Below are 26,465 nucleotides of genomic sequence, written 5' to 3'. Positions count from 1 at the left end.
AAGATTCCTAGAGACAGGACACAACAAGGATATTGTGGAGGTAGGATAGGGAAGATGTTCTTTAATGAAAATAGGGTAAATTAAGATATTCCTTGGGAAAGGAAAAGGTGAGAAGAATAAGCACAATCAGGATCGGCATCCCATCTCCAAACATGTTTGGTTTGGGATTTGAGGCAACAAATTTCAAATTGACATTAGTCATTAATCTAATATCAAGTGAATGATATCAGGTTAATGGCAGAAAATACATCAAGCAAAAAATTAAAAAACTGAACTGTTGAAAAAGGGTCACTAGAAGACTATTCTTCAAATTCCCAGACACAATAGGATGAAACAAATTTAATTTCCCATGTTAATGTGGAGGCTTGTATAATTCCCACTGTATCCACAGAGTAGAAGACTATTAGGAAAGCAAGTAGTCAGTTCCAACTAGAAACAGCTGTTATTTTCCAATTAAAATTCACAAGACCAAAATATTAATTTATTAGGCAACAATGTTTAATTTAGGCAACCAGAGCAACATTTTCTAGCAAAGCATTATTTTTAAAAGGAAGCTGTCATGATTATTTGGCACAAATAATTCAATATGACAAAACAATTTATTGTTTACTGTTGAAATGTAAACAACTTAATCCCATATTGAGAAATAGCAATTTAATATGAATCCAAGTTTAAAGGATTGTTCCTTAGTAAAAACTGAACATCATTGACAGCTTCCCAAACATTTCACTCAGTAAAGTATTGCTGTTTTAGACAGTGGAAAGATTATCTTTTGCTATCAACGAAGCGAGTTAATATAGTGACAATAACAAAGTGATGTATCTGTCAAAGTTTATAGATAAGGATGTCAAGCTATAGGTTATCAGCCTACAGCATTGACACTGTTCATATATCATAGCTCCCCAACACACTCTGTCAGCATTGTTTATTTTCAGTCAGGGGTTAAATAATGACCATGTACTAAGAATGCCTTTAGGGAACTGCTTTGTCTTACGTACTGTTCACCTGTTTACTTCAGAGCAAGTTTTCAGTTGCTTTTGTTTAGTTTTTTGTTTGGACAGAAGGCATTTATCAATTTGAAACAAGCTTTAGGTCAACTATATAAAAAGTATATTTTACTCCCTTTTCTATATTTGCTGTATTACTCTTTGTATATTGAAATGAAGTACTACTCTGCCCAGTTACTGCTCCAAGTGCTTCAGTAATCAATTGTCACTTAATTATGAATAGTTTTTTTTTAACACTTGCCTCACACACCATATCTATGTAACCTAAGAAGGATGATAGAATAAGTAATGGTCTGTAAAAATAACTAAAAATTATTCGGTTTTGTATGAGTAACTTGACAAACCATCAGCAAAGAAGAGTGATGGTTAGTTCTTGCTCTTCAATAGATAGCTAGCCAAATATTCCTCTCCCTTTACTAATCTTAAAAATTAAACTACTCCCCTGGATTATCCTGGATGGAAAAAGAAGGTAGGCTCTTGAAGGACCTGGGGTAAAGACTTAATATATGTCTATTTAATTTAATGTCACCTTCTACCCTAGTTCAACCATTTTTTAACTGATTCATATTTATTTGATGATTCATTTATTTATTGAGCAACTATTAATGTGCACATTATTGCATCTAGGTTATCAAAACAAGTTTCTTGACACCTGTCTTCCAGAAGTTTACAGTGACGTTAGGGGAACAAAACATACATGGTGCATGTGACTAAAAGCAATTCAAGAGCTGTCTTGTGTCCAGGTCCTAAAAGGAATAGATAGGAAGTGGATATTCCAGGAGAGCTCTTCCCAGATATTTTCTTTCTACTCCACTTTAATTCAACTCCTTCTTCTCAAATCTCAAGATTCTCACACAAATACAGCTGGTTTACCTATGGGGTTAGCATTAAAATTTCTAATTGAAGCAATCCTAGTAAAATGATCTAATATGCTATTTTTTTTGTGTAAAAGACATTTATATAAGAACAGTACTTTCAGATACCCAGTAGTGTTATCTACTTTATCTGTGTTTGAGGTTGTTTTCCTAACTTTAAGGTAGGGAGAGGAATCCTCTCATGTGTTCTCACAGCACTTGAATCATACCACTAGCATACAATTTAACACGCTTCTAAAAAAATGTTTCCTACAAATTCCCATTCTCTTCCAACTATCTGAACCCAACATTCACAATACACAGGGCTACTTGACAGGTTACTTTCATCTTTGTATCCCTTCTATCCAACACAGTCTCTGGCATATAGTAGATGCTTATTAAATATTTATCAGAGATTATCAAAAATGGTCATAGTGTATTCAAGTGTTGTTATAGGCTAGACTTTATAGTTTCTAAAGGCTGCAATTGAGAATCCATCACTATTCAATTGTATATCGTCCAAATAATATCATTTTGTTTTGAACCCATAGTATAGTGACATTGAATAGCACTCCAGTTGTACAGTGCAGCAAAGGGGGTATTGCGCTTTCAGTCAAATGACATCTGTTTAAGTCCTAAACCTGCCAGTTACTAATTACAGAACCCACAGTGTTTATTTCCTTACCTGAAAAAAAGAAGGAAAACAATTATTATTGCTTTCTTCAAATGAATGGCCTGAGAAACAAATGAGTTGGGAGTAGGAGAAAGCTTTGTAAAATATAAAACACAAAAGTCAAAGAAGTATCATTTTCAATTTCTCAAATAATTCTTCTGAAGAGCTGTTTAAATGTGCTGCAAAATCTTCATCCATCCTTGAGATTGAATATTCTGCCTATCTTTTTCATATGTAATACTCATGCTTTTAAACCTTCGGGCCTCAAGGCCCTAGAAAAAAATTGCCTCAACTGACTTATCAAAACTCGTCTCCATAAATTATAGCAATGTCTTCTTAGGTCGGTCTCCCAAGGCAATAGAAATAGAAGCAAAAATAAACAAATAGAACCTAATCAAACTTACAAGTTTTTACACAGCTAAGGAAAACATAAACACAACACAACAAAACAAAAAGACAACCTACAGACTGGGAGAAAATATTTGCAAACGGTGTGACCAAAATGGGCTTAATTTCCAAAATATACAAACAGCTCATACAGCTCAGTAACAAATAAGACAAACAACCCAGTCAAAAAATGGTCAGAATACCTAAATAGAACTTTCTCCAAAGGAGACATACAGATGGCCAAGAGGCACAAGAAAAGATGCTCAACATCGTTAATTATTAGAGAAATGCAAATCAAAACAACAATGAAGTATCACCTCACACCGGTCAAACGGCCATCATCAAAAAGTCTACAAATAACAAATGCTGGAGAGGATGTGGAGAAAAGGGAACCCTCCTACACAGTTGGTGGGAATGTAACTTGGTGTAGCCACTATGGCAAACAGTATGGAAGTTCCTTAGTTAAAAATAGAGTTGCCATATGATTCAGCAATCCCACTCCTAGGCATATATCTGGAGAAAACTCTAATTTGAAAAGATATATGCACCCCAGTGTTCATAGCAGCAGTATTTACAGTAGTCAAAACATGGAAGCAACCTAAATGTCCATCAATAGAGGAATGAATAAAGAAGATGTGGTACATATATACAGTAGAATGTTACTCAGCCATAAAACAAAATAAAACAATGTCATTTGCAGCAACAAGGATGAACCAAGATATTATCACACTAAGTGAAGTAAGTCAGAAAAAGATATATACCATAAAAATATATACCAAAAGAATACCATATGATATCACTTATATGTTGAATCTAAAATATGAAACAAATGAACTTATTTACAAAACAGACTCCCAGAGAAAACAAATTTATGGTTACCAAATGGGAAAGGGGATAGGAGAGGGATAAATTAGGAGTTTGGGGTTAGCAGATACAAACTACTATATATAAAATAAACAACAAGGTCCTACTGGGAAGCACAGAGAATTGTATTCAATGTCCTGCAATAAACCATAATGGAAAAGAATATGAAAAAGAATGTATATATATATATATATATATATATATATATATATATAGAGAGAGAGAGAGAGAGAGAGAGAGAGAGAGAGAGAGAGAGAGAATATACATATATAACTGAATCACTTTGCTGTACACCAGAAACTAACACAACATTGTAAATCATCTATACTTCCACAAAAAATTTTTTTAAAAAACTTCTCCCTTCCGTTCTCTACATCTTTGAGTATGGTGTACCTCCACTTAGAAGCTCTTCCCCATCCATTAGCCATTGAATACAACTTAACGTTCAAACAAAGTTCAATGCCATTCTTTCATCCATGGAGTCACAAAGTATTTTAGGCCACAGTGATCTCTCCCTCTTCAAAACTTTTGTCTGTACTAATCATGTCAGGTTTGTAATCACAGAAAATGGATTGAAATTTAAAGAGAAAATCCATCCCTTGCAGATGGAGTACTGAAGGATAGGTACTTAACATGCATCATATATTCCCACAACAAAGCAATATCATAGAGAATATTATTATCCTTTTTATAAATAAGAAAATTGAGTCTCAACAAGATTACATAACTGGCAGAAGGTCAAGTGGCAGAGCTGGGGATATAAATCCAGGTCTACCATGCTCATTAAAGTTTGCTATGTTGTATTCCCAACTAGATTTCCAAACTTCCAAGCTTTGTTTCCTGCACCTAGCACAGTACTATCAGTTCTCAATACTGTTGATAAATGAATCGATGAATGCACTGTTTTAGTTGATTATCACATTATCATGTTAACTAAAACTTTTCAGGCTAAATCATGTTAGTTCATGTTTCCGTGTTCAAGTAGCTTTACTCTACACGACCAAAGAAGAAAAATAATTAATCCAGTCTGACACTAATTCTAATGTTTGTGTTTCATGAGTTGATTCACATGCATTTTCCCTCCTCCACATTTTCCTTTTAGGTCTTTAAAATTCTTCAGATAGGAAGTTTTCATTTTTAAAAAATCTAAAGTAAGTAATTGTAATAAGTTTTTTTAAAAAAAACTTGGATCTAAAACTATTTTTTAGACCATTAACCAGATATACATGCTGTTCTCTGCAGAAACTTTGAAAATAGGGATGTAGATCTGTTTCTGATGTAAGAACATAAGTGAAATCTGGAATACATTTTTCCTAGCCTTCGACTCAAAGTTTATTATAGGGATTAGTCATTCTCTCTTATATTCTGGACACATCTTAGCATTTCTGAACTAACATAAATTATGTCTATGCCTTAAATGAGGTCAACATAAACTAAAACCATGCCAGTTTCATTATCAACACCTCTAACAGACTTCCTAATTAAATTTAAAATACTGTCAATACTATATTTTAGTGTTATTTTTAGTAATGAATCCTATGAACATCTTTTCTTCCTATTATATTCCCTTGCTATAAAAACTCAGTGGGGCTTCCCTGGTGGTGCAGTGGTTGAGAGTTCGCCTGTCGATGCAGGGGACATGGGTTCGTGCCCCGGTCCGGGAAGATTCCACATGCCACGGAGTGGCTGGGCCCACGAGCCATGGCCGCTGGGCCTGTGGGTCCGGAGCCTGTGCTCTGCAACGGGAGAGGCCACAACAGTGAGAGGACCGTGTACCGCAAAAAAAAACAAAAAACAAAAAACAACTCAATGTTCTTTGGATAAATCATTTTCCTATTTGAGAAGAAGTAACAAACCTTATATATAACATATCTTATTACTTGAACTTGTTTCAGACTCATATTGCCATGAGTAACAGAAAACATTTTTACATTTATTTTTAATTGCTTGAATAACTCATGGCAAAAGTACTCTTTTTTTTTTGTTTTACCAACCTTGACTTGTTCTGTCCTCATAAGTTGTTAAAATAGTGTTAAATATAATATTTTTGAGTATTTTCATTATGTCATTTAATGCATTGGGTGAAAGAATTGTTTTCTTGGTTCTCTGTATGCTTATATGACTTCATTCTGTCATAATAGAATTATGTTTTCTCTTTTTTTTGCAATCTACACTACTAATACTTTTTTTAAAAGCAACTTTGTTCTCTGAAGGATATTATGATTTATTATTTTATTTTATTTTTGCTTTTTATTTATTTATTTATTTTTTGGACACCCCATGTGACTTGCGGGATCTTAGTTCCCTGACCAGGAACCGGGTCCCCAGCAGTGGAAGCATGGAGTCCTAACCATTGGACTGCCAGGGAATTCCCTGATTCATTATTTTAAAAGGTGACTATTTGTGAAGTTTTGTTTCCTATACAAAGAACTTCCTGAACATTGACCTTGCCCTTGTCCCCAGGAACTTACAAATACAGTGAGGTACGTATATATATATAACCTGGAGACCTGTGAATTTCCACACTCTTATTCAATCTTACTTATAAGACTTGCAGTGTAGTTGAGTATATAAGACCTACATCGACCACAGTTAAAGACATTATTACATGGTTAAAATATATGAGCCTACTCAAGTGTTGGCTACTTACTCTCTCACATCCCTCATACTACTGGGCCTGAGGTGAAGTAGGTGTCTACCTTGCTCCTCATTATTGCTTCCAGATCATTTTCACTCTTTCTGTAAAACATTGAGCTTTGAACCCCATGTTATCAAAATATTCATCAAATAGTCCTCTTTTAGACTCATCTACTGATTTACAGGTCATTCTTTCTGATCTTTTGAAGATTTTAGATACCTGGATCATTCTCTGACTGTATATATTCCTGTTATAATCCTTGGTTAAAATATTGTAGTAGACAAGATCCTTCCACAGAATAATTCTATTAAAACTTAAGTAACAATATGTCACTCCTCTTTTCAAAACTCTCCAATGGCTTCTCATTTCCTTAAAAGTAAAAGCGAGTCTCTACATGTTCTGGTCCCTTGTCACCTCTTTCGTCTATTTTCTTACCACTCATTCCCTCATTCACTCCGCTCAAGCCACACTGCCCTTCTTGCTGTTCTTTGAAGAAATCAGTCAAAGCTCCTGCTTGAGGACCTTCACACTTACTGTTCCTTGTGCCTGGAGGGTTCTTCCCCTAGATACCCACATGGCTGGTTCACTCACATCCTTCAAGTTTTTCCTCAAAAGTCACCTCAGTAAAGACTCCCCAGTCTCCTTATCCAAAATTTCAATTCACCTCTTCCTCAAATTTCAAATCCCCCTTTCCATCTTTATTTTTTTCTGTAGCACTTATTACTATATAATATAACATAACGTAATATAATTAATATACATTTTACTACTTTATCCTGTTTGTTGCTCTGTCTCCACCCACTAGAACATAAGTTCCTTGTGTGCAGGAATTTTTTTTCTGTCTACCTTGTTCATGACTGTGTGTCAAGTACCTAGAATAGTACCTATAGTACATATAGGTACTCAATATATATATATATTTTTTTGTGGTACGTGGGCCTCTCACTGTTGCGGCCTCTCCCGTTGCGGAGCACAGGCTCCGGACACGCAGGCTCAGCGGCCACGGCTCACGGGCCCAGCCGCTCCACGGCACGCAGGATCCTCCCGGACCGGGGCACAAACCCGTGTCCCCCGCATCGGTAGGCGGACTCCCAACCACTGCGCCACCAGGGAAGCCCATCAATAAATATTTTTTTAATAAACTGAAAGAAATAATAAATATATGAGTGATACACAACAAAGAATGTAAGAAGAGTTCAGAAAAGGGGGAATATATATTTTTGTTCCCTTCACTTCAAGAAAGGTATATGGAGGAGGTGACATAATCTAGGCCATAAAGATGGGAAAGGCAGAGAATAAAAGTAATTATGATAGGCACTTTTCCCTTCATAATTCAAGAAGTTGAATTTAACTATGTTTAAATATCACTCAAATTGATTAAATAAAAGGTTGAATAATAGGATGTTTTCTGGTCTATAATGTGTTTATACATTTATGAAATTACATCTATTTCTAGCCCTTGTCTCTTACCTATTCTGAGGAAGTCAACCAAATATTCATAGATATTTATGGAATACTGCCTCATTAGTTTACCTCTTTCAGTTATTATTTTTACCAGCTAAATGTCACTGCTTGTTGATGCAAGTTCATGAATAGTGCAATAAATATTAATATTTTTCATGCTATTTATGCAACATCCAGGTAACTCCACCCCTTCTCTTCTTTGAAGCAACTATCAACATTTTCTGAAAAATGTACATTTGCCTAATAGCTAATCACATCAAAGAAACTATCCCAAATGTCAAAAATAACTTGATTAATTATGTACCACTTAACTAAGGCTACTGAACACTTGGAAAAGTTCTGTTTTTATAAGATTAGAGTGAAATTGCTTGGAAGGAAATACTGTAACATATTAAAAATTACATCTTCACCTAGTCCTTTGGTGTTATATGTTAGAGCTGGTCATTATAAATCAGAGTATGCTCATGTAACCTTTCAGTTGAGACTCATTTATTATACTGTCCTGCTTACACATGTAAACCAAAGGCAAAGTATGTCCCTAAGATGTGCACTTGAAGTCCCAATTGAATTCTATGGCAGGTGTACTCACATCTATAGTAAAAGAAGGTTGATCCAACTAGGAATCATGCCCACATATAATAAATAAATTACAAATATAAAACAGTTCCCTAAGCACAGAGAAGTTTATTGAATCACTGAATCAAATTAAATCTGTGCAAAAGACATGAAAGAATATCTCACACTGAAGTTCTTAAGTTATATAATGTAACTACAAAACTTTCCAGACATCCCTAGGCTGTATTTTCTGAACTTAGTTCTGAACACTTACATAAGTGATATTTTATATTTTCAATCTCAAGGGAAACCACAAGGTATGTGCATTCTTGGAAATTTATGGACATTGGTTATTTCATTTTTTAAAAAGTCCATCATCTTTTATGCAATCTTTTAATACATCTGTTTCTTCAAAGGTTTGGCATTAAAAGCAAAAATAGTCTTTCATAACTTATAAACAAAAGACCTTTCACTATTACATAATAGCTTAAAAATATCTAATTAAAAAAATGCTCTTTAATCAGGTATGCTTTCCAATAATAATGAAACTTGACTAGCATCAATTAAATACATTTAAATTATTCAAATTGCTTAGTACTCAAGTTAAAATGATGTTCTGTACTATTTCATAAAACATAATTGATGCTTTTTGAAAATATTAAGAACATTGATACTGAATATAAATGAGAGAACACATTAATTCTAAGAGTAAACTATCATACCCTAATGATTCCCCAAATATAATAATAAGAATGACAACTAATTATCATAACCTAACATTTATTTAGCACTTTCTATATGTCAAGAAAAGAGGAGTAAGTCACAGTCCTACCCTCGAGGAACTCACAATGTAAATACATGTGCAAATGTAGGACTGGGCAGTATGTGAGAAGTGCAAAAAAAAGTTGCTAAACTAAAATGCTATAGGAGTTTAGAGGAGGAAGGTGATCATGTTCCCCTTGAATCACCATAAAAGGCTTCATGGAAAAGATAATAGATGTACCGGAAGAAGTTTAATTTCAAAAGGCAATTGTAAATAGAGCTGCATGGAAACAGCCTAAATGTCCATCATCAGATGAATGGATAAAGAAGATGTGGCACATATATACAATGGAATATTACTCAGCCATAAAAAGAAATGAAATTGAGTTATTTGTAGTGAGGTGGATGGACCTAGAATCTGTCATACAGAGTGAAGTAAGTCAAAAAGAGAAAGACAAATACCGTATGCTAACACATATATATGGAATCTAAGAAAAAAAAATGTCATGAAGAACCTAGGGGTAAGACAGGAATAAAGACACAGACCTACTAGAGAATGGACTTGAGGATATGGGGAGGGGGAAGGGAAAGCTGTGACAAAGTGAGAGAGTGGCATGGACATATATACACTACCAAACGTAAGGTAGATAGCTAATGGGAAGTAGCTGCATAGCACAAGGAGATCAGCTTGGTGCTTTGTGACCACCTTGGGGGGTGGGATAGGGAGGGTGGGAGGGAGGGAGACGCAAGAAGGAAGAGATATGGGAACATATGTATATGTATAACTGATTCACTTTGTTATAAAGTAGAAATTAATATACCATTGTAAAGCAATTATACTCCAATAAAGATGTAAAATAAATAAATAAAAATAAAAAGTAAAAAAAACAAAAGGCAAAGACCAAAGAAGGAAAGGACCCTTACAGCAAAATAATAATAATAATAGCTAACATTTATTAAGTGTTAACTATATGTCTAGCACTGGGATAAGTGATTTTTTTCATGTCAAACTGCTTTATTACATCTTAAATAATAGTACAGTTGAACATAGGATCTATCTGTATTAACTCATGTAATCCTTACAACCACCCAATTAGGTAGGTACTCATACTTTACCCATTTTACAGAAAAGAAACTGGGGTTAAATGATCACAGAGCTAGTAAGTTCACTCAGACTGAAATATTTTTCCCACTGCTTATAGACATCAGTAAGTCATTACCTGACTCTTCAAGATCAAGCTTCCTTATGAATTCCCTCATTTCTGTCCCCATTCCCTCAGTCTGCCTGGTTTGTAGAAATCATCTTTGACTCTCCTGTCACAATCCACATCAAATCATTTACCAATCTGAGGAAATTCTCCCTTTGCAGTCTCTCTCAAATTTACTTCTTCCTCTTCATCCCCACAGCCATTATAGATAATCACCCAGGTCCTTACTGTCTTTGTTTAACTCAGTATCCAAACCCCTACCAACTGATGTTATTTCTTTAACAAGCATTTATTGTATCTCAAACAACATGCTGAGCAATGGGGATACAAAGGTGAATACAACATGCTTCCTGCACTCAGAGTCTATTAAATAGGCATATATAGAAGAGTAAATAGGTTTTAGCAGGTTGAAGGGCAGAAGTGTGGGAAGAAGGGGAACAGACATGTGTTCTAGGTAGAGAGAAGAGTATCTATGAAAATCTGAAAGTGAGAGAGAAACTGGAATGTTCAAGGGCACCAAAGCAGTTGAATTGATAGTAAAGGAGAAAGTAGCTTGAGATGAGATTTAAAAGGGGGCAGGGGTTACATATAAGGTAGCATTTCTCATTTTTCCAGCTCAGCATGATTGAAGACTTAAGCTGAGTAATTCTTTGGTATTTCTGGAGCTTCCCTCTGCATTACAGAATTTTAGCAGCATTCCTGGCTTCTCCCCACTAGATGCCAGTAGCACCACCACCACACCCTGTTGACAACCAAAATTGTCCCCAAACATCGCCAAATATCTAGTGGGAGCAAAATCACCTCCAGTTAAGAACCACTGATATAAAGGCCTTGAAAGTCATGTTAAGATATTTGGACTTTATTGTAAGAGCAAGGGGAGTAGTGATGTGCAGCAGTGTGGAGGATGGACTAATTCTCAAGATCAGTCAAAAATGGAGGTAGAGAAACAAATAAGGTGACTATTCAATATCAAAGTGTTGTTCTTACTAGTCCCCAGTGCTATCACTTCAGTGTTAAGTCAGACACAGTTCTACAATGTTCCTATCATATTCCATGATTACGTTTATCTCTGTGTCTTTGTTCATTTGGGCTCTCAAAACCTAGAGTAGCACTTTTCTGACAATTCAAATCTCCCAAATTCATTTAAGGTCTGAGTTAGAATATTCTTACCTCCTAACTTATTATCATCTATGAAGCCATTTCAGACATTTTCCCTTATCACAAATAGCTTTACTTCTTATGCCTGTGATCTATATATAATACAACATTACACTTTCTTAATTTAGTACTTTAGGTTTATTTTCTGGTTGATTCATGCTTATAGTTAATATCTTGGTCAACTAAATTATAAACTCCTAGGAAATAGAGACAATGCGTTCTGCATCTTATATATATTCCAGATCACTGAGTAAAATCTTGAGCCAAGACCAGCTGTCATTTTAAAATAAAAATCATGTCCTCTTGTGTGATTTCTCCATCATCTAGAAGATTTGCAATCAAAATTACCTTATTTTCTTATATAAACTGAGGTAAATCATTATGACATTGAATGGTAAACTCCATCTTCTTAACTATTAATTGGGAGCAAAATTACTAGCTCTGAGAATAGTCAGAGTTAATTAAGGATTTTATATTCCTACCATAGCCTTGTACGAAATGTACAAATAAAAGGTATTAATGAAAAGATACCAGAGATCCTACTTTATATAATTGGCTTATCTGATCCTCTGAATGAAATAAGTATTTTTATCCTTAGAAAGGTTTAAATTAGATAAGAAGTAAGTGTTTGGAAAATTCCTTACATCCATATTTTTTAAAGCCTCATGTATAAAAGCTAGGTTAACTTTGATATGCATGCTTATGTTATATTTCTGTTATTTAAAGTCAGATAGTTTCAGTATTTTACATTCAATATCTCTGATTTTTGATGTTTCTACAGCTCCTTATAAATCATAGACTAACTCCACTGAAAGGATCTCAAAATGATTATCTGATTTAGCCCTTTGTTTTGATCAAATAGATGGCAGAAAAATCCAGGAAACTTTCTAGAGGTCCAAATATCGAATAATTTCATTTTTGATAAATTGACAGTAAAACCAAGGCAGAAGGTTCATTATATTTCCAATATTTTAAATCACCTACAACAGAAAAACTGATAGATGATCCTCTTTAAATAATGGCAATATGTTATTCCTCAGCCTACCACACACATTAAAATCAACCTAGAATATGCAATTATACATTTATTCCACTTTTAGAAAGACCTCAACATTAAAATCAAATTAAAAAATCATCTTTCTTCTGAGTTCAAGCAAGTTCAATGCACACTGCACCCCCTTTTTCCTTCTCCCACCTCCCTATGTAAGGATATTATCAGATACCATAACTTTAAACAATCTAACAGCTTGCACTCACACTTAAGAGCAGCATTACAGATTTTCTTTGAAACGTTAAGTGACAGAAACAAATCTGCTCATTTTCAGCTACTGAATGTGCTTACTAGTTTAACAGTTTTTTTTTTTTTACCAAAGACATTGCCAGCTTTCACTTTGTCAGATGATTTGAAAATCTCTACCATATTTCCACCCTGCATTAAATGAGATCTAATGGATTAAGATAAGAGTAGACTTTCTTGTATGTCATGTTGGAAACTTTTCACAGGCACCCGCAAGCCCCTAATATAAAAGTAACCTAGGGGTGCCAATGATGAAAGACTTTGTTGCCATGGTGTCATCTCATAAATCATCAATTATTGTCTGTTATTATAAATGTGACAGCCACATACTGTCATAAAGGGATTTGCATTTTCATCTAGTTTTAAGATTTTTTTCCAGACATCACTTGCTTTGTAAAAGAAATGTCATGACAACCATAGAACACTTAAGCTTGTTATGAAGTGTTCAAGCATTCATTCAGACTTTTGTCAGTTTGGCATTTTGGCATCCCAACCTCTTTTGCATTATTGAGTAGTTTATCTTTATAGTTCATAAACGTATTTCTAAACATGGGCATATAGCATAATAGGCTAAACCTAACAGAAGCAATGGAACTATTTTGGCTGCTATGACAACCTAAACTGATCAATTTCCTGTCACTGTTTTAAAAGAGGCACTCTCCTGTGGCCGTAAATACTAATTACAAACGCAAGCCGTTTGCTAACATGTTCAGTTTACAGATTAAAACAGTTCATGCCTAATTTATCATTTAACATGTCCTCTCACATTGGTAGTATGGTACAGAATGAATAATTACTTGTTTACAAAATTTTCAACTTAATTTTACTAATTATTTTTGCAGTTGCTGGAATTTAGCTATGCTGCCATAAATTCAAAAAACTTGGTGAATTTTCAAAGTGCAAGGAAAGATTCCGGAATGTAATTTCTGCATTAAGGTTTAAATGTTTGCTTAAAACCCCTTCCTGTAAATGCTTATTTTAAAGAAGATGGTTCTATTTTACATAAAAGTTGCAAATTTTTCAAGAGCACATGTGAAAGAATCTCTTGTCCCACAATCTATTCAATTAAATAAAGAACTAATAAATTTGGTTAAAATCTGCAATGAATAATTTAGTGAAGGTAGATTCAGAGAAAAAATAATACATCCATCAGGCAATACAGTCATAGTACTGTATAATCTAATATTAAGCCCTCGCTTCTCCACCCACACACATATTTTATAGAAGCTTTAAATTAAAGTATATACTTCATCTTTTGATGGGGAAGGAGGCATGGGGGATATTTCTAACTATTTCAGAGTGTAAACAATTCTACAAATTGTTAAACTATCTTTGTGGAATTTCCATGTCTGACCAACACTTGTGAAAAGGATAGGATACCATTATCCTATACAGAGGCTTTTTTTAACTAAATCTTTTTTATTTTCCAGCATTCATGAACTACATGATGAACAAAGCTTTGCTAGTATGTGTCATTTTGATTTAAATAGTAAGAAAGGAAAAACCCCTGCATTGATCTTGTCTATTGTCTCACTAACTTACCAACAAACCTAGAACTTGATTAAAATACTTTTACAATTTCCAAAGCTAAATGTGTTCTTCCTACACTTCAAATAATCACCTAGCATTTCTAGGGAGGCTGACAATTTTTCAAAATCAAATATAATAAACATGCTCCAGTTGATTCCCTAAAAAGAGAAGCTGGAATCTAAAATGTTTGCCTCTGAGAATACTTATAGAATATGCTGTTTTGTGGAGGATTAGGCAAAACAGATGATGTGAGGTCCCTGTTTCTGTTACTATCTGGACACTACTATCCTTACCAAAATATGTTGCTTAACAGGGCCTGCCCTGCCACCCGCAGCACAGCTCCACCCAATAACTCCTGTTAATCAACACAGATTATACATCCAAAGAAAGTAAAAAGCCTTTAGTGGGTTTCCTGCGGTTGCACAAGAAGGAGTGACAAAGCGCTTCCAATTGCTTCTCAACCCAGCAGCTGTAGCCTCAACACTCTAGGGTTCAGAGGGCCTTCTGACAGCCTGTGCTCACAGGTGCTCCTGTTCTAGCACCAGCTCAGTGAATCTGCAGCAGGAATTTTACATCACCACAGTGTCGAGGTGAAAGCTCCAGTGCCCTTATTTCAAAAGGAAATCTGGTCAGCTTGAAGCAATGAAAACTAATCTGAATGCAGCCAGTCATTGGCTGGGAACACATGTTCAGTAAAACAAAGGCTGCAATCAAAAGTTTTTTTTTCATGCATATAGCCACTTCAACTGTGCCTGCATTCTGTTATTTTTTTTTAACATAGACTCCTAATTTCAGAAACAATTTATAAAATGTCATAGGCTGCTATACAGCGCTAGGAGAAAAATAGAAAATAATGTAAGTGATAGTAATATTTAATTGCTCAATAAATATTTATTGGATACTGAAGACTAAATGTCAGGAAAATATGTTGGATACTGGAGATAACAGTGGTCAGCAAAACAAAGGCACAGTCCCCACCTTCACAGTGGTTATTAAATTTCCAAAGCATTTTAGCTTTTCCAAAAAATTCTTGCATATTTTGCTCATTTTTGCCCTTCACAACAATCTTGTGAGAGACATCCATAGGTCCATCTGATCGATAAGAAAACAAAGACTTAGAGATGTTAACTGATTTTCTTCTGATCAGAGAGCTAGCTATTACTGGTGAGGGATTAAACACAAGATCTCTGACTACAAACTCAGGACACTTACCACTACAGCAGTATTTCCAAAATTGTACTTCATGGAACACTAGTTCTCTAAACAAAAAGGTTCTTTTAATCAAAAAAGACTGAGAGGGTTTCCCTGGTGGCGCAGTGGTTGAGAGTCCGCCTGCCGATGCAGGGGACACGGGTTCGTGCCCCGGTCCGGGAAGATCCCACATGCCGCGGAGCGGCTGAGCCCGTGAGCCATGGCCACTGAGCCTGCGCGTCCGGAGCCTGTGCTCCGCAACAGGAGAGGCCACAACAGTGAGAGGCCCGCGTACCACAAAAAAAAAAAAAAAAAAAAGACTGAGAAATCGTGTATTATTACATCTTATACATTCATAGAGCAAATTAACAAAGTATAAACCCTGAAGAAGACCTGTGATAAACAAACTTGTTTATTTTTACTGAACCCCATATTTCCCAAACTTATTTGACCTCAAACCCTCTCTGAAGAAAAAAAAAAGAATCCACAGTGACTCAGGAACTGATGATAAACTTAGTATACTGGATGCAGGGTGCGGGTGGTGTTTTGCAGAAAGGACATGTATGTTGGAGAGTTGCACAGTACATTTCTAAATCTATGCATGACCATGAATGTGTGTGACTGTAGAAGACTATGATATCTAGAAGATATGATATGATAACATTAGATATTATGAAAGAAATGAGGAGATATATGTGATGAGACAATGAGGCCTATGTGCATTATCAGGATGATGGAAAATTTAGGGTACCAACAAGAAAATGGAACTGAGAGAGTCCCCCTGACCCTTTTTTTTAGCCACCTCCAATACTTGCTCAAGATTGAGAAGATCAAATCTTCCTCTAAACAAACTTTCCCTTAATGGCTTTTTCTAGGACTAGAGCAGTAAATCTACAAAATGAGCCTGGAGTATCTTGTAGTGCTAGAAAGTAAAGAAGGGCTCAAAAAACTTTACAATGATAGGGGCATGTAGAAGGTACCCAGCGGCCAACTGAAAGAGTGCCCAATGGCCAAAGCTAGAAAAATTTAAGCAATAAAATAAATAACGTAGCATTGGATTATAATCTAAAATATAAATTAAATACTTATAAGACCATAGTGAAAAAAATGAATGAATAAATATTAAGAAGAGATAAATCTCCCTTGCAGAAGAATTCCAAATAATTTCTGCAAATACTCTGCCTTTAAGAATGTGAAGCATAACTAGCTCCCCGCTCTTTAACTATGGGCTGCACATAGTGACTTCCTTCCAAAAACTTCCAAAAAGTACAGTCAAGGAAAAGGAAAAAAGTAACTTTACAGTGGAGAAACCTAACAAACACTACAGGAACCAGGTGATCAAGTCAACCTCAACAATGATAAGTCATAATGATAGCATGTACCTTTGATATGATGTGTTGAAAATGGAATATTACCTCTGTGGTCTTCCTTCCAAAAACTTAGTTTAACAATGAGAAGAACACCAGGCAAACTCCAATTGAGGGGCATTTTACAAATACCTGACCTGTCTCCTCAAAACTGTTAAGGTCATCCAAAACAAGGAAAATCTAGGAAACTGTCATAAGCCAAGAGGAGTCTAGGGAGACATGATGACTAAATATGAGGTGGTATCCTATATCCTGGAATAGAAAAAGGACATTAGGGAAAAACTGAAGAAGTCTGAATAAACTTTAACAATAGTGTGTCAATATTGGTTCATTAATTGTGACAAATGATTCATTAATTGTAAAATATTAACAACAATTAGGAAACTGGACACAGGGTGCATGGGAAGTCTCTCTACCTTTTCAATTTTTCTGTAAATCTAGAACTGTTCTAAAACAAAAACTTCATTAAAAATAAAAAAACCATTGCCTCTAACCATTTTTGTGCCAAGCCCAACTTAATTAAAAACTGTTTTATCTCTACATGAATAGGAGTCCAACTTAGTCCCAAAAATCACAAGCAGTGATTTTTGAAGAGGAAGAGCTGGACAAACGAATTAAGGAAAGCACAATTTGAGTTAATGCAACCAAAAAGTAAAATATGTATATACAATTTTTTAATGGGCTGCCTCAGACAGATGTCCCAAATCCCTTCATATAATGTTCTGAATACAGTGGGTGCTTTATTGCCTAAAGTAATCCATGATTAAAAAATAAAAACTACTAACTTCTTTATACGTAATATGTTAGATACATCAATATGTGATTTAATGGGTATTTGTAAAACTTTTGCAGCATAAAGAATATAAAATAGCTATATTTGTTATTTAGGCTAATTTCATTTTAAAGCAGTATAAGCATACAGCTCTACTGACTAATTGTATTGTAGAAATATACTATTTGGTTAGAATTAGCCATTTTAAATGAAAACATCCAAGTTATTTGATTTTCATTAAATAAAAATCAAAGAATAACTTTGTTTATATATTTAAATTAAAATATTGTCACAGGGAGAATATTTGGTAACGATAAATCAGTTTAAAATGCTTTAAACTCTTCTAATTGCAATAAATCAAAGCACAACTGCTATTATTAATAGGCTTCAATATTTTATATGTTTTAACATCTTTTAAATATTTTTTAAAAAGTCTAGAACGCTATATATCACATGATATATCAGTTTATATCATGATTTATGAGACACCAACTTACATGAATCTGTTGATTGAGCTACATACAGTTTTTACATCTTAGTTTTCTAATGGATTTATTAAAATAATGTTTTACATTTTGTGGCTGAATCATTTTGTACTTGCCCCCTTTTGAACATTACAATTAGTTAAAAAACAAAAATTCCCAATAATAATCCCAAGTAACAGCAGATCTTTGTAGTCTTAATATGCTGGGAGGAGTTGAACGCTTTGAGTAAGTTTATTCTTTGTATTGAAAACTCGGTGTTATCAAAAACAGAAAGCAGGACACGTCTTTAAGGCACTTCACATGTATGCAGGACTGTTGAGCACGTTGCCATGGAACATAACTCCTTCAAGGATTACAAACCAAAGAACGGCCATTTTGGCATAATAGTCCCATTTCTGAACATTATTTTGTAGCATTCATCAAGATGTATTACAAACCCTCCCAATTTAGGGACAATGCACTGTCTTTTCAAATGCATTCATACTGGGTCTTAGAATCAACTCCATTTTAGCAACTAATTAGTTACACTGACAAACTTTTAAGAATAGGGCTATACAATTTTTTAAAAATGTCACCACTCTCTTTGTAAATTAATGATATGTTCCCCATTGCACAATAATAGGTGGTTATCAACCTTTCCTCTTTATCCTGTCTCAGTCATTTAGTTAAATCTACCCTGCACCCTCCAGAGAAATTCATGGTCTGTCACTCTACTCACTGGTGTCTAGATTTATGGATATTTTAGCAGTCCCTTTATTTTCACATCACTAGGCAACTCTTCTAAGTTTCAAAGAAAGGATCAACTTCACCTGAACATTCAGACAAGTATCCTACTTACAAAAGGCCGTTTTCCTTCTATAATTCACTTTCCTTTCCTTTATATTAAAGAGACACACAACCTGAAACCTAATGTATTGCACCTTCACATTATTAAATGGAACATGCAGAACATTGCATTATTATGCTACACATAGCCAAGAAATTTTAGTATTCACGGGATTATGGTAATTAAGTCTGCCTTCACTTTGGGTGATGTGACACTTGCTTGACTATAATGTCACTCCACTTAAAGTGCGTGTAAACAACATTATCTTAGTCACTCTGCATTACATTTTCAACTGTGAGCAAAATTACAAGGTCAGAGTGGACAAGAATGTAGGTAATCCCAAGGAAACATCATGTAAATGACTTGCTCAAGGTTCAAACTGGGTTTTCAATAAAAGCAAAAAGGAATCTTTCCATATTAATATTATAGTATTATTATCTAAATGCCATCAGTTGCAAAGCACCTGGGTATTCTTGGAGACAGTGGTAAAGACAACAGTGTCCATGATTTTGATGTTTTGTGGATAAAACATAAATGTTGTTTGCCAAGGATTCGTTCAAGCTAACAAAAGCGTCTGCACTCAATAAGGAGTAGTACATAGAAAAACAGCAAACGGTTTTGTAAATAAAGATTGTTAATATCTCAACTGCAAATAATACTTTTTAGAAATGCAGATGAAAAGGCAAAACAGCAATGCTTACATTTCCTCCTTTCCTGTTTTTTAATAAATACTCAGAACCATGATTTTTATTCTTTTTAAAAGTAGAGTAGTAATTTCCCAACAGTCTTATCAGCTACTTTGTGATTATATCCAAGATGTGCTGTCTTAAAAATGCTCTGACCTACAGAAACTAGCTGAAAGACTTTGGAATATCTTGTGTTTTGAGTGATTTATTTAGTGCTTATTGAAGAAGTAAGATAACCTGATTAAATCCCCACAAAGGATAAGTAAGATCAGGGCAAAAATAGTCTAGATTAACTTGGCACAAGTTCCTCTTCATTGAACTAGTGGAAGTAACACAATGAGCAAAATAATGGTTTTCAGAGTATGCTTAAACTGTAAAGCAAGATGCCAATTAGCAAAAATAGGAATGGAAGTTCTTAGATATGGGCCCCACAGTCAGTTCACAAATACGTCAAAGTGGGTAAAAACACTCAAAAGCAACTTATGTGGGATTCTCTAGGCTTAGTGTCACATTTGGACAATGAGGGATACACGTGAATTGTATTAATCTGGAGATCATCTGAACAAAGTGTGTGAACCACAGTTTTCTTGTAATATCTGATGTTGAATCTCTGTAGGAGGTCAACTCACTTCCTAGGAAGGCCGTAGTCAAACATTTTTTCCCAGGACTATTCAGAAAAAAAGAGAGGCCCCCAAAGATGTCTTCATCATCAGAGATTAACTGATTTAGACTCTGCTTGCCAGAGTTGCTACCTTCCATAAGTAGAAGCTTCACTAAAAACATAACTATGTTCAATATTCTCATAGATAAACAGAGTTTCCTTTTTAAAAGTCATTGAAAATAATAGGTATTCTGTGCTTGAGATAGGATATACTTGTGTGTGTGAATGTGTGAGTGTTTGTGAGTGTGGTATATTTTCAATTCTGGGAGGTTAAATAAAATCAGTTTCGACTCTCTCCCTTTTATACTTTAATCTCTTACAATATTAGATAGGTTTCTAACTGAGTGTTCTTTCCAGTACACATAGAATCTAAGAAAGCCTGAAAGCTCTTTGTTAAGCCTCAGGTTAAAGATCCAGATCTTTCTAATGAAAAGTCTGTCCAAACACAAAATCAATTACTTATCCTCCCCCATCCAAAAAGAAATACAGAACAGTCAACCTGAGTCCTCCCTCTACTTTAAGTAGCTATGTGCAGCACCAAAAAAGCACTGTTAGAATCAAATCTTAAGTGAGATGAAAATACTGAATATTCTTTTCTCTGAATCTGAAATGCATAAAAAGAGCTCGAAAAGAAACACAAAGCCACAAAAAAATAGTGCTTGAACTTTCATTGTATTTTCAGCATTTGCAATGTAATGCTTCAGAGTGTGGAACATTGAAGATTAATTCAAGATGGTGTGTTGCCACTGACTAGTCCTTATAATGCTGAGCTCCTGCTCCCATCTTCTTTCCCACCCCCACCCCCAATTGTCCTTGAATTAAGAGAAACACAAAGATAAACAGGATAAACTCATGATCTTAACTAAGTGAGAGGGTGTTACAACAGTTTCACAAATTGATAAAATTCAATTTTGTCTTTATGTTTTATGCACAATAAGTAAATTACAGCTTCAAGGAAAGGGGGCAATATGTATCATAGATCAAAGGTTATAGTATGTCTCTAAGAGATAGCTTAGTCCAACATCCTAATTTTACAGATGCAGCAACTGAGGTCCCAAGTCAGAGTGATTTGCAGGGTTGTTTTCAGGCCATGAACTTCTGACTCGTTCTCCAGAGCTCTTCCTGCTATACCACAATACCTCATCAAATGAGGCTTTATGGGAAAGTGCTTTGAAACCTGGAAAAAACTTTACAAATTTTACATAGTATCCTTATGCTTATCTGAACTGCATATTGTTTGAAATGAAAAATAATGACACAAATATATAGTATCAGTAAACATCGTCATGTACACTGTGATCAGAATCAACGTTTCGTCTGTAGTGTATAATCATGAAAGAGAATCAATGAAAAAGAATTATTTTTTCTTCAAAGAAATTTTTGTTAAAAATACCTACTACATTTGCAAGAATCTTGGGAAATAGGAGCTCTCATAAAATGCTAGTGGGAGGGTAAATCAGAACAGTTTTAGAGAGCAATTTGTCAGTAACTATTAAGTTGAAGATGTGCATAGCCCACAGCTCAACAATTTCACTTCTGGCTTATACACCAGAGAAATTTTCCCACAGGGGCACAAGAAAACATGATTCCCATTACAACAAAAATTAGAAACAACCTAAGTGTTCATCAGTACAGTAAAAAATAATCAAACTGTGGTATACTCATAGAATGAAAGAGTATAGTGGACAATTTTTAAAAATGAACTAGAACTACATGTATCAACGCAGATAAATCTCAAAAACATAATGCAAAAACAATTACAAAATGATACTATAATACCAAACCACTTAGGTACATTTTAAAAACACAAAAATCAATGCTGCATATTATTTACGTATAAATACACATAAAATTTAAAAACATAGCAATGATACACACCAATTTTAAAGTAGTGGTTACTTCCAATGAAGAGTGAAGTATAATAGAAAGAATATTAGTGTTACTCATATCACTAATGCTTTACAGAAACATCTGTATCTGTAATTTTTTCAATTGAGCTCTGAATCAAATGTAGCAGAATGTAGACCTGATTATTGGTCCACAGGTATCTCTCATTATTTCCTGCTCTTTCTATTTGAACTATTTTATAATTAATGTTGCTAACTTTACACACTACCAAAGTGATGTTACCAAAATTGATTTCAGAATAGAAATGTCATTTTTGATAAGTCAGAAAAAGTATATATATACATATAATGTATATGTATATATATAAATATAATGAAATTACGTGTTTTGGTAATTAGTCTGATTCCAGTTGTCAGGTTATAAAATATGTTAATCCAAAGTATATGAGCTTTGAACTCAAATGGCCTTGATTCAAATGCTGGCTCTGGTATTTGTAGGCTTTGTGGCCTTAGATAAATCACTTAACTTTCTCTGTACCTTAATGTCATCATCCATAAAACAAGAATCACAATAATAGCACCTGCCTTATAGGGCTGTTATGATGATTAAATGAACTAATACATGGAAAACACCAGGGATATCATGTTCAAAAACTGTTAGATATTATAAAAAGTACTAGTTCATCAAAATTTATCCTGAATAACCTTATTTATATGTCTACATTGGTCAAAAAGTCACTTATTTCTTAGATTCTGTATCTTTCAGGACTAGCCAATTAACTAAGAATCTCCACTTGTTAGAGTTTTTAGGGAATGCTTTTAATTAATTAATACATTTAAACGTAGTTCATCCCTATCACACAAAAGATTACCTGTGGTCAAAACTATCTGATGATCTAGAAAGGGTAGCACTGTCCACCCAAATTTTATTTAAGTAAAACATCAGCTATTTTGCACATTGTCATATGTGTTGACCAGTTGTCCAACAATTTATCATCTTTCATATGTTTTTTGTGTTAAATCTACAAGTAGAATAGTATGTCAACAAATGAGGGGTGGGTTTTTTTTTAGTTAATTTAGGATTTGAGATTGTGAATTCTTTTCTTTCTCTTTCATTTTTACTTTTCTCTTTTTCTTAAGTCCTCTGATAAACGTTTCTCAACAAAAATGACAATATTAACTTACCATCCTAACTAAGGATTTGTGGTACAGATCATGGGGGTCATTAAAGCAGGTTTAGCAGTGTTTTTTTTTTTTCTGGTTTACTTTTTTTTTGCTAGAGAGGTTGGAATTTAATTGTTTCCTTTTTAGACAAATATTCTTTTGGATTGCCAGTGATGAAAGGGGCATACAGATGTCAAAAGCACTGTAGCACAGTGGGATTATGTGCTAAGGTCCAGGGCAGGACAGACAAACATGCAAAGTCTCAGATCAGTCAAACAGTTACCTCAATAAAATCTCAGATGACCAGCTTTTGTTTTATCTTTGCCAATGCCTATCAAAAGTTCAAATGAAGTTTTGTTGTGCTAACTACTTACATTTCTTTTATTTCTTACTTTAATCATTTGTAAAAACAAAGGAATTTCACCAGATAAAATAGGGAATTTGTTTAAAGGCAAGCCAATTTAAAATAAAACAACACATGTTATATACATGGCTTTCTTCCTATTAAAGCACCATAAATTGGGATTTAAGTAGTAGCCTTAATTATGTTATATGACAGAGCCTAACTTAAATATTCTCTTTTGGACATAGAAGAAATTATCTTTCGTACTGCATTGCACTGATAAATATGAAAATGAAAAATTCATAATTTTATCTTAGTTTTCAAACCACATTAAGGGAAAAATATCTTGGCTATTTCCATGTAGTAAGAAAAAAATCACAAGGTGCATAACCACCATTTTGAGTATCAGGAGAATTATTTACAAGCACTCCACTTATTATTTATTTACTTTACTTGAATTTTCCATCATCAAGATCTTTGTGTGCATTTATAACATACTGTGATTTTCTAAACCGCAGTACCTAGAGGACTTACAGTTTAAAGCAGAGGTCGCAAACTGATAGCCCATGTGCTAGATCCAGACCACAGATGGGTTTTGCTTTGCCTGCATAGTGTTGCTTTTTATTGAGTTAGTTACCAACATTTAAGAATTGGAGAATTTCATACAAAAATCTGGATTCCCAGTTTCTCTTAAAAAGTCAAATCTTAACAACAGTGGGCCTGCATTCCCACCTGGTAACAATCAGCTGAGCTGAGTAATAGCTGCCATCTTTGGAAAGAATATATGCTCTCTAGGTAACCATAGTCCCCACCACTCCCTATTGCTTATGGCCTTTCATTTATGCTACCACCCTTGTCTCAGTAGGCATTAGAGTTTGCAACTCTCCTGTTTCCCTGTAGTTTATTTGAGTGTCAGCACACATACTTTCAAAAACATTTCACAGTTTTTCTCAGATTACAGTTAGTGTAAAAACTCATTACATATATATATATATATATATATATATATATGCATATGTAATGTGTGTTCTGACTAATCTAGAAATAAATATATACAGTTATAAACTACTGTTATGCTTAATTAAAAACAAGAAGTTGACATTCATTTACGTATCATTTTACTAAAAAAAAGTCAATTTCAATGGCTGAATTCAATTGCATCCGTATAAAATCAAAGCACTTACTTTCAATATCCCAAACCTAATCTCAAAACTCAATCCACTTAAACTTTTTCAGTTAAAATCATTCATTAATGAAATCTAGTGGGTTCTAGTCTCCATCAGCATTGAAGTCACAGTTTAAAAATAAGTTTAGCACTTAAGGAGGCACATCCACTGCTTCGGGTCACTTGGGTATTATTTAGTGTGCATGATATTTGACAGTAATATTTAGTACAGAAAATGCCCCAGATATTATAAATACCACCATGATGATTTTCATTTTCTATGTTGTAAACCCAGGATAAATCACATGGTGTGGTCCCCATCTCTCTAACAACCCTATGACATTTTTCTTGTAGAAAAATACAGATAAAACATGCATCATGAGCAGCCCTGAAGGAAGGGGGTAAAGTCACCATAGGGTGATTTAACCTGAGAAGGGTGTGTGGCAGTCAATATCAAACTGTACTTTAGAATCATGGGTTGCCCTCCTTCTCCCTTGTGCCTCTGAGTTAACTGCCCATTCTTTGTTCCCATTACAACCTAAAAGGTATGAAGTCTGGAGCAGTATGGTGTCTCTGATTGCAATTTAACTGAAATTGTCATAGATATTTTAGGAAGTTTCAAGCATAAATCTTAGATTTCCAAATATTTTTAAAATGTATTTTTAGAGAAAAAATAATTTCAAATATTTTAGAACTAGTAGCATGCCTACAATATATATCTGTGCTTAATGCTTAGAAAAATTCCAGAAGATTAGAAGGCCTGGGTTTTTGGGGTTTTTTTGCCATTATTGCTGTAGCACACTTAATAGCCTGTGCTGCCCTGCAAAAGTGAATGTACCTTCCTAAGCATTTCAGAGCCATGGGGCAGGTGAATTACTTTCCCATTATTTTACATAGTTGTCATGATTTTTATGTCAGTGACCCTTACTCAACCCCCATCAACTTTGCAGCCTTTCTCCAGCTTCTGCTTTAGTTCACAGGGAAGGAGTTGCTCTCTGTGGCTGGAAGTCATCTCCCAACTACGCGTTCCTGAGATTCACTCCCAGTTAATACATATGAATGATCACTAACTGGCAATAGTGAAACCGTGAAGACCCCAATTAACTAGAACCCTCAAATGGATAGACAGGTTCTAATTAGCTATTTGGATTTCATTTTTCTTATTATTAACTAAAGATTAAGCAAGATTCAATATTTGCTGCTGAAAATTTTAAATGGCTCTACTTTCCTACCTTAGTAAGTATAGTACAGGGAATAAAATTACTGAAGTTGGGCTGAATCTGTACAGACTCCAGGACATTCCCAGGAAGTTGATTTTTAAAAAATAAATACATAAATACCTGTTAACAGCTTGTTTTCTTGTCATTTGCCTCTTCCTTCTAAAAGGAGAGTGTAGCAAAAAATAAATAAATAAAACTGGTTAATTGAGAGTTCTGGTTAGTAGCTTCCAATTAATCAAGTCTTTATTATATTTCACAAAAAATCTTAAATTCTTCAGAAATTTTAGATAGGTTACACACAATGAAACACCAGCAGGGAAGAGCACAAAGAAGGTAGGAAA

General features: G+C 34.4%; 1 protein-coding gene across 1 annotated transcript in view; it reads right to left on the bottom strand.

Moving 5' to 3' along the window:
* Positions 1-26,465, bottom strand: part of DACH2 (dachshund family transcription factor 2) — a gene marked incomplete at both ends in the record, with an annotated part of 629,522 nt that overhangs the window by 455,062 nt on the left and 147,995 nt on the right. Inside the window, one exon of the mRNA XM_082864247.1 lies at positions 26,245-26,283. Coding sequence (XP_082720373.1) covers positions 26,245-26,283 — 39 coding nt within the window. The remainder of the gene's footprint in view (positions 1-26,244; positions 26,284-26,465) is intronic.

This window comes from Leucopleurus acutus, assembly GCF_964270905.1.
Source record: "Leucopleurus acutus genome assembly, chromosome: X".
Taxonomy (NCBI): Eukaryota; Metazoa; Chordata; class Mammalia; order Artiodactyla; family Delphinidae; genus Leucopleurus; species Leucopleurus acutus.
Note: the sequence above shows the minus strand (reverse complement) of the source record. Positions and strands in the feature narration are given on the sequence as shown.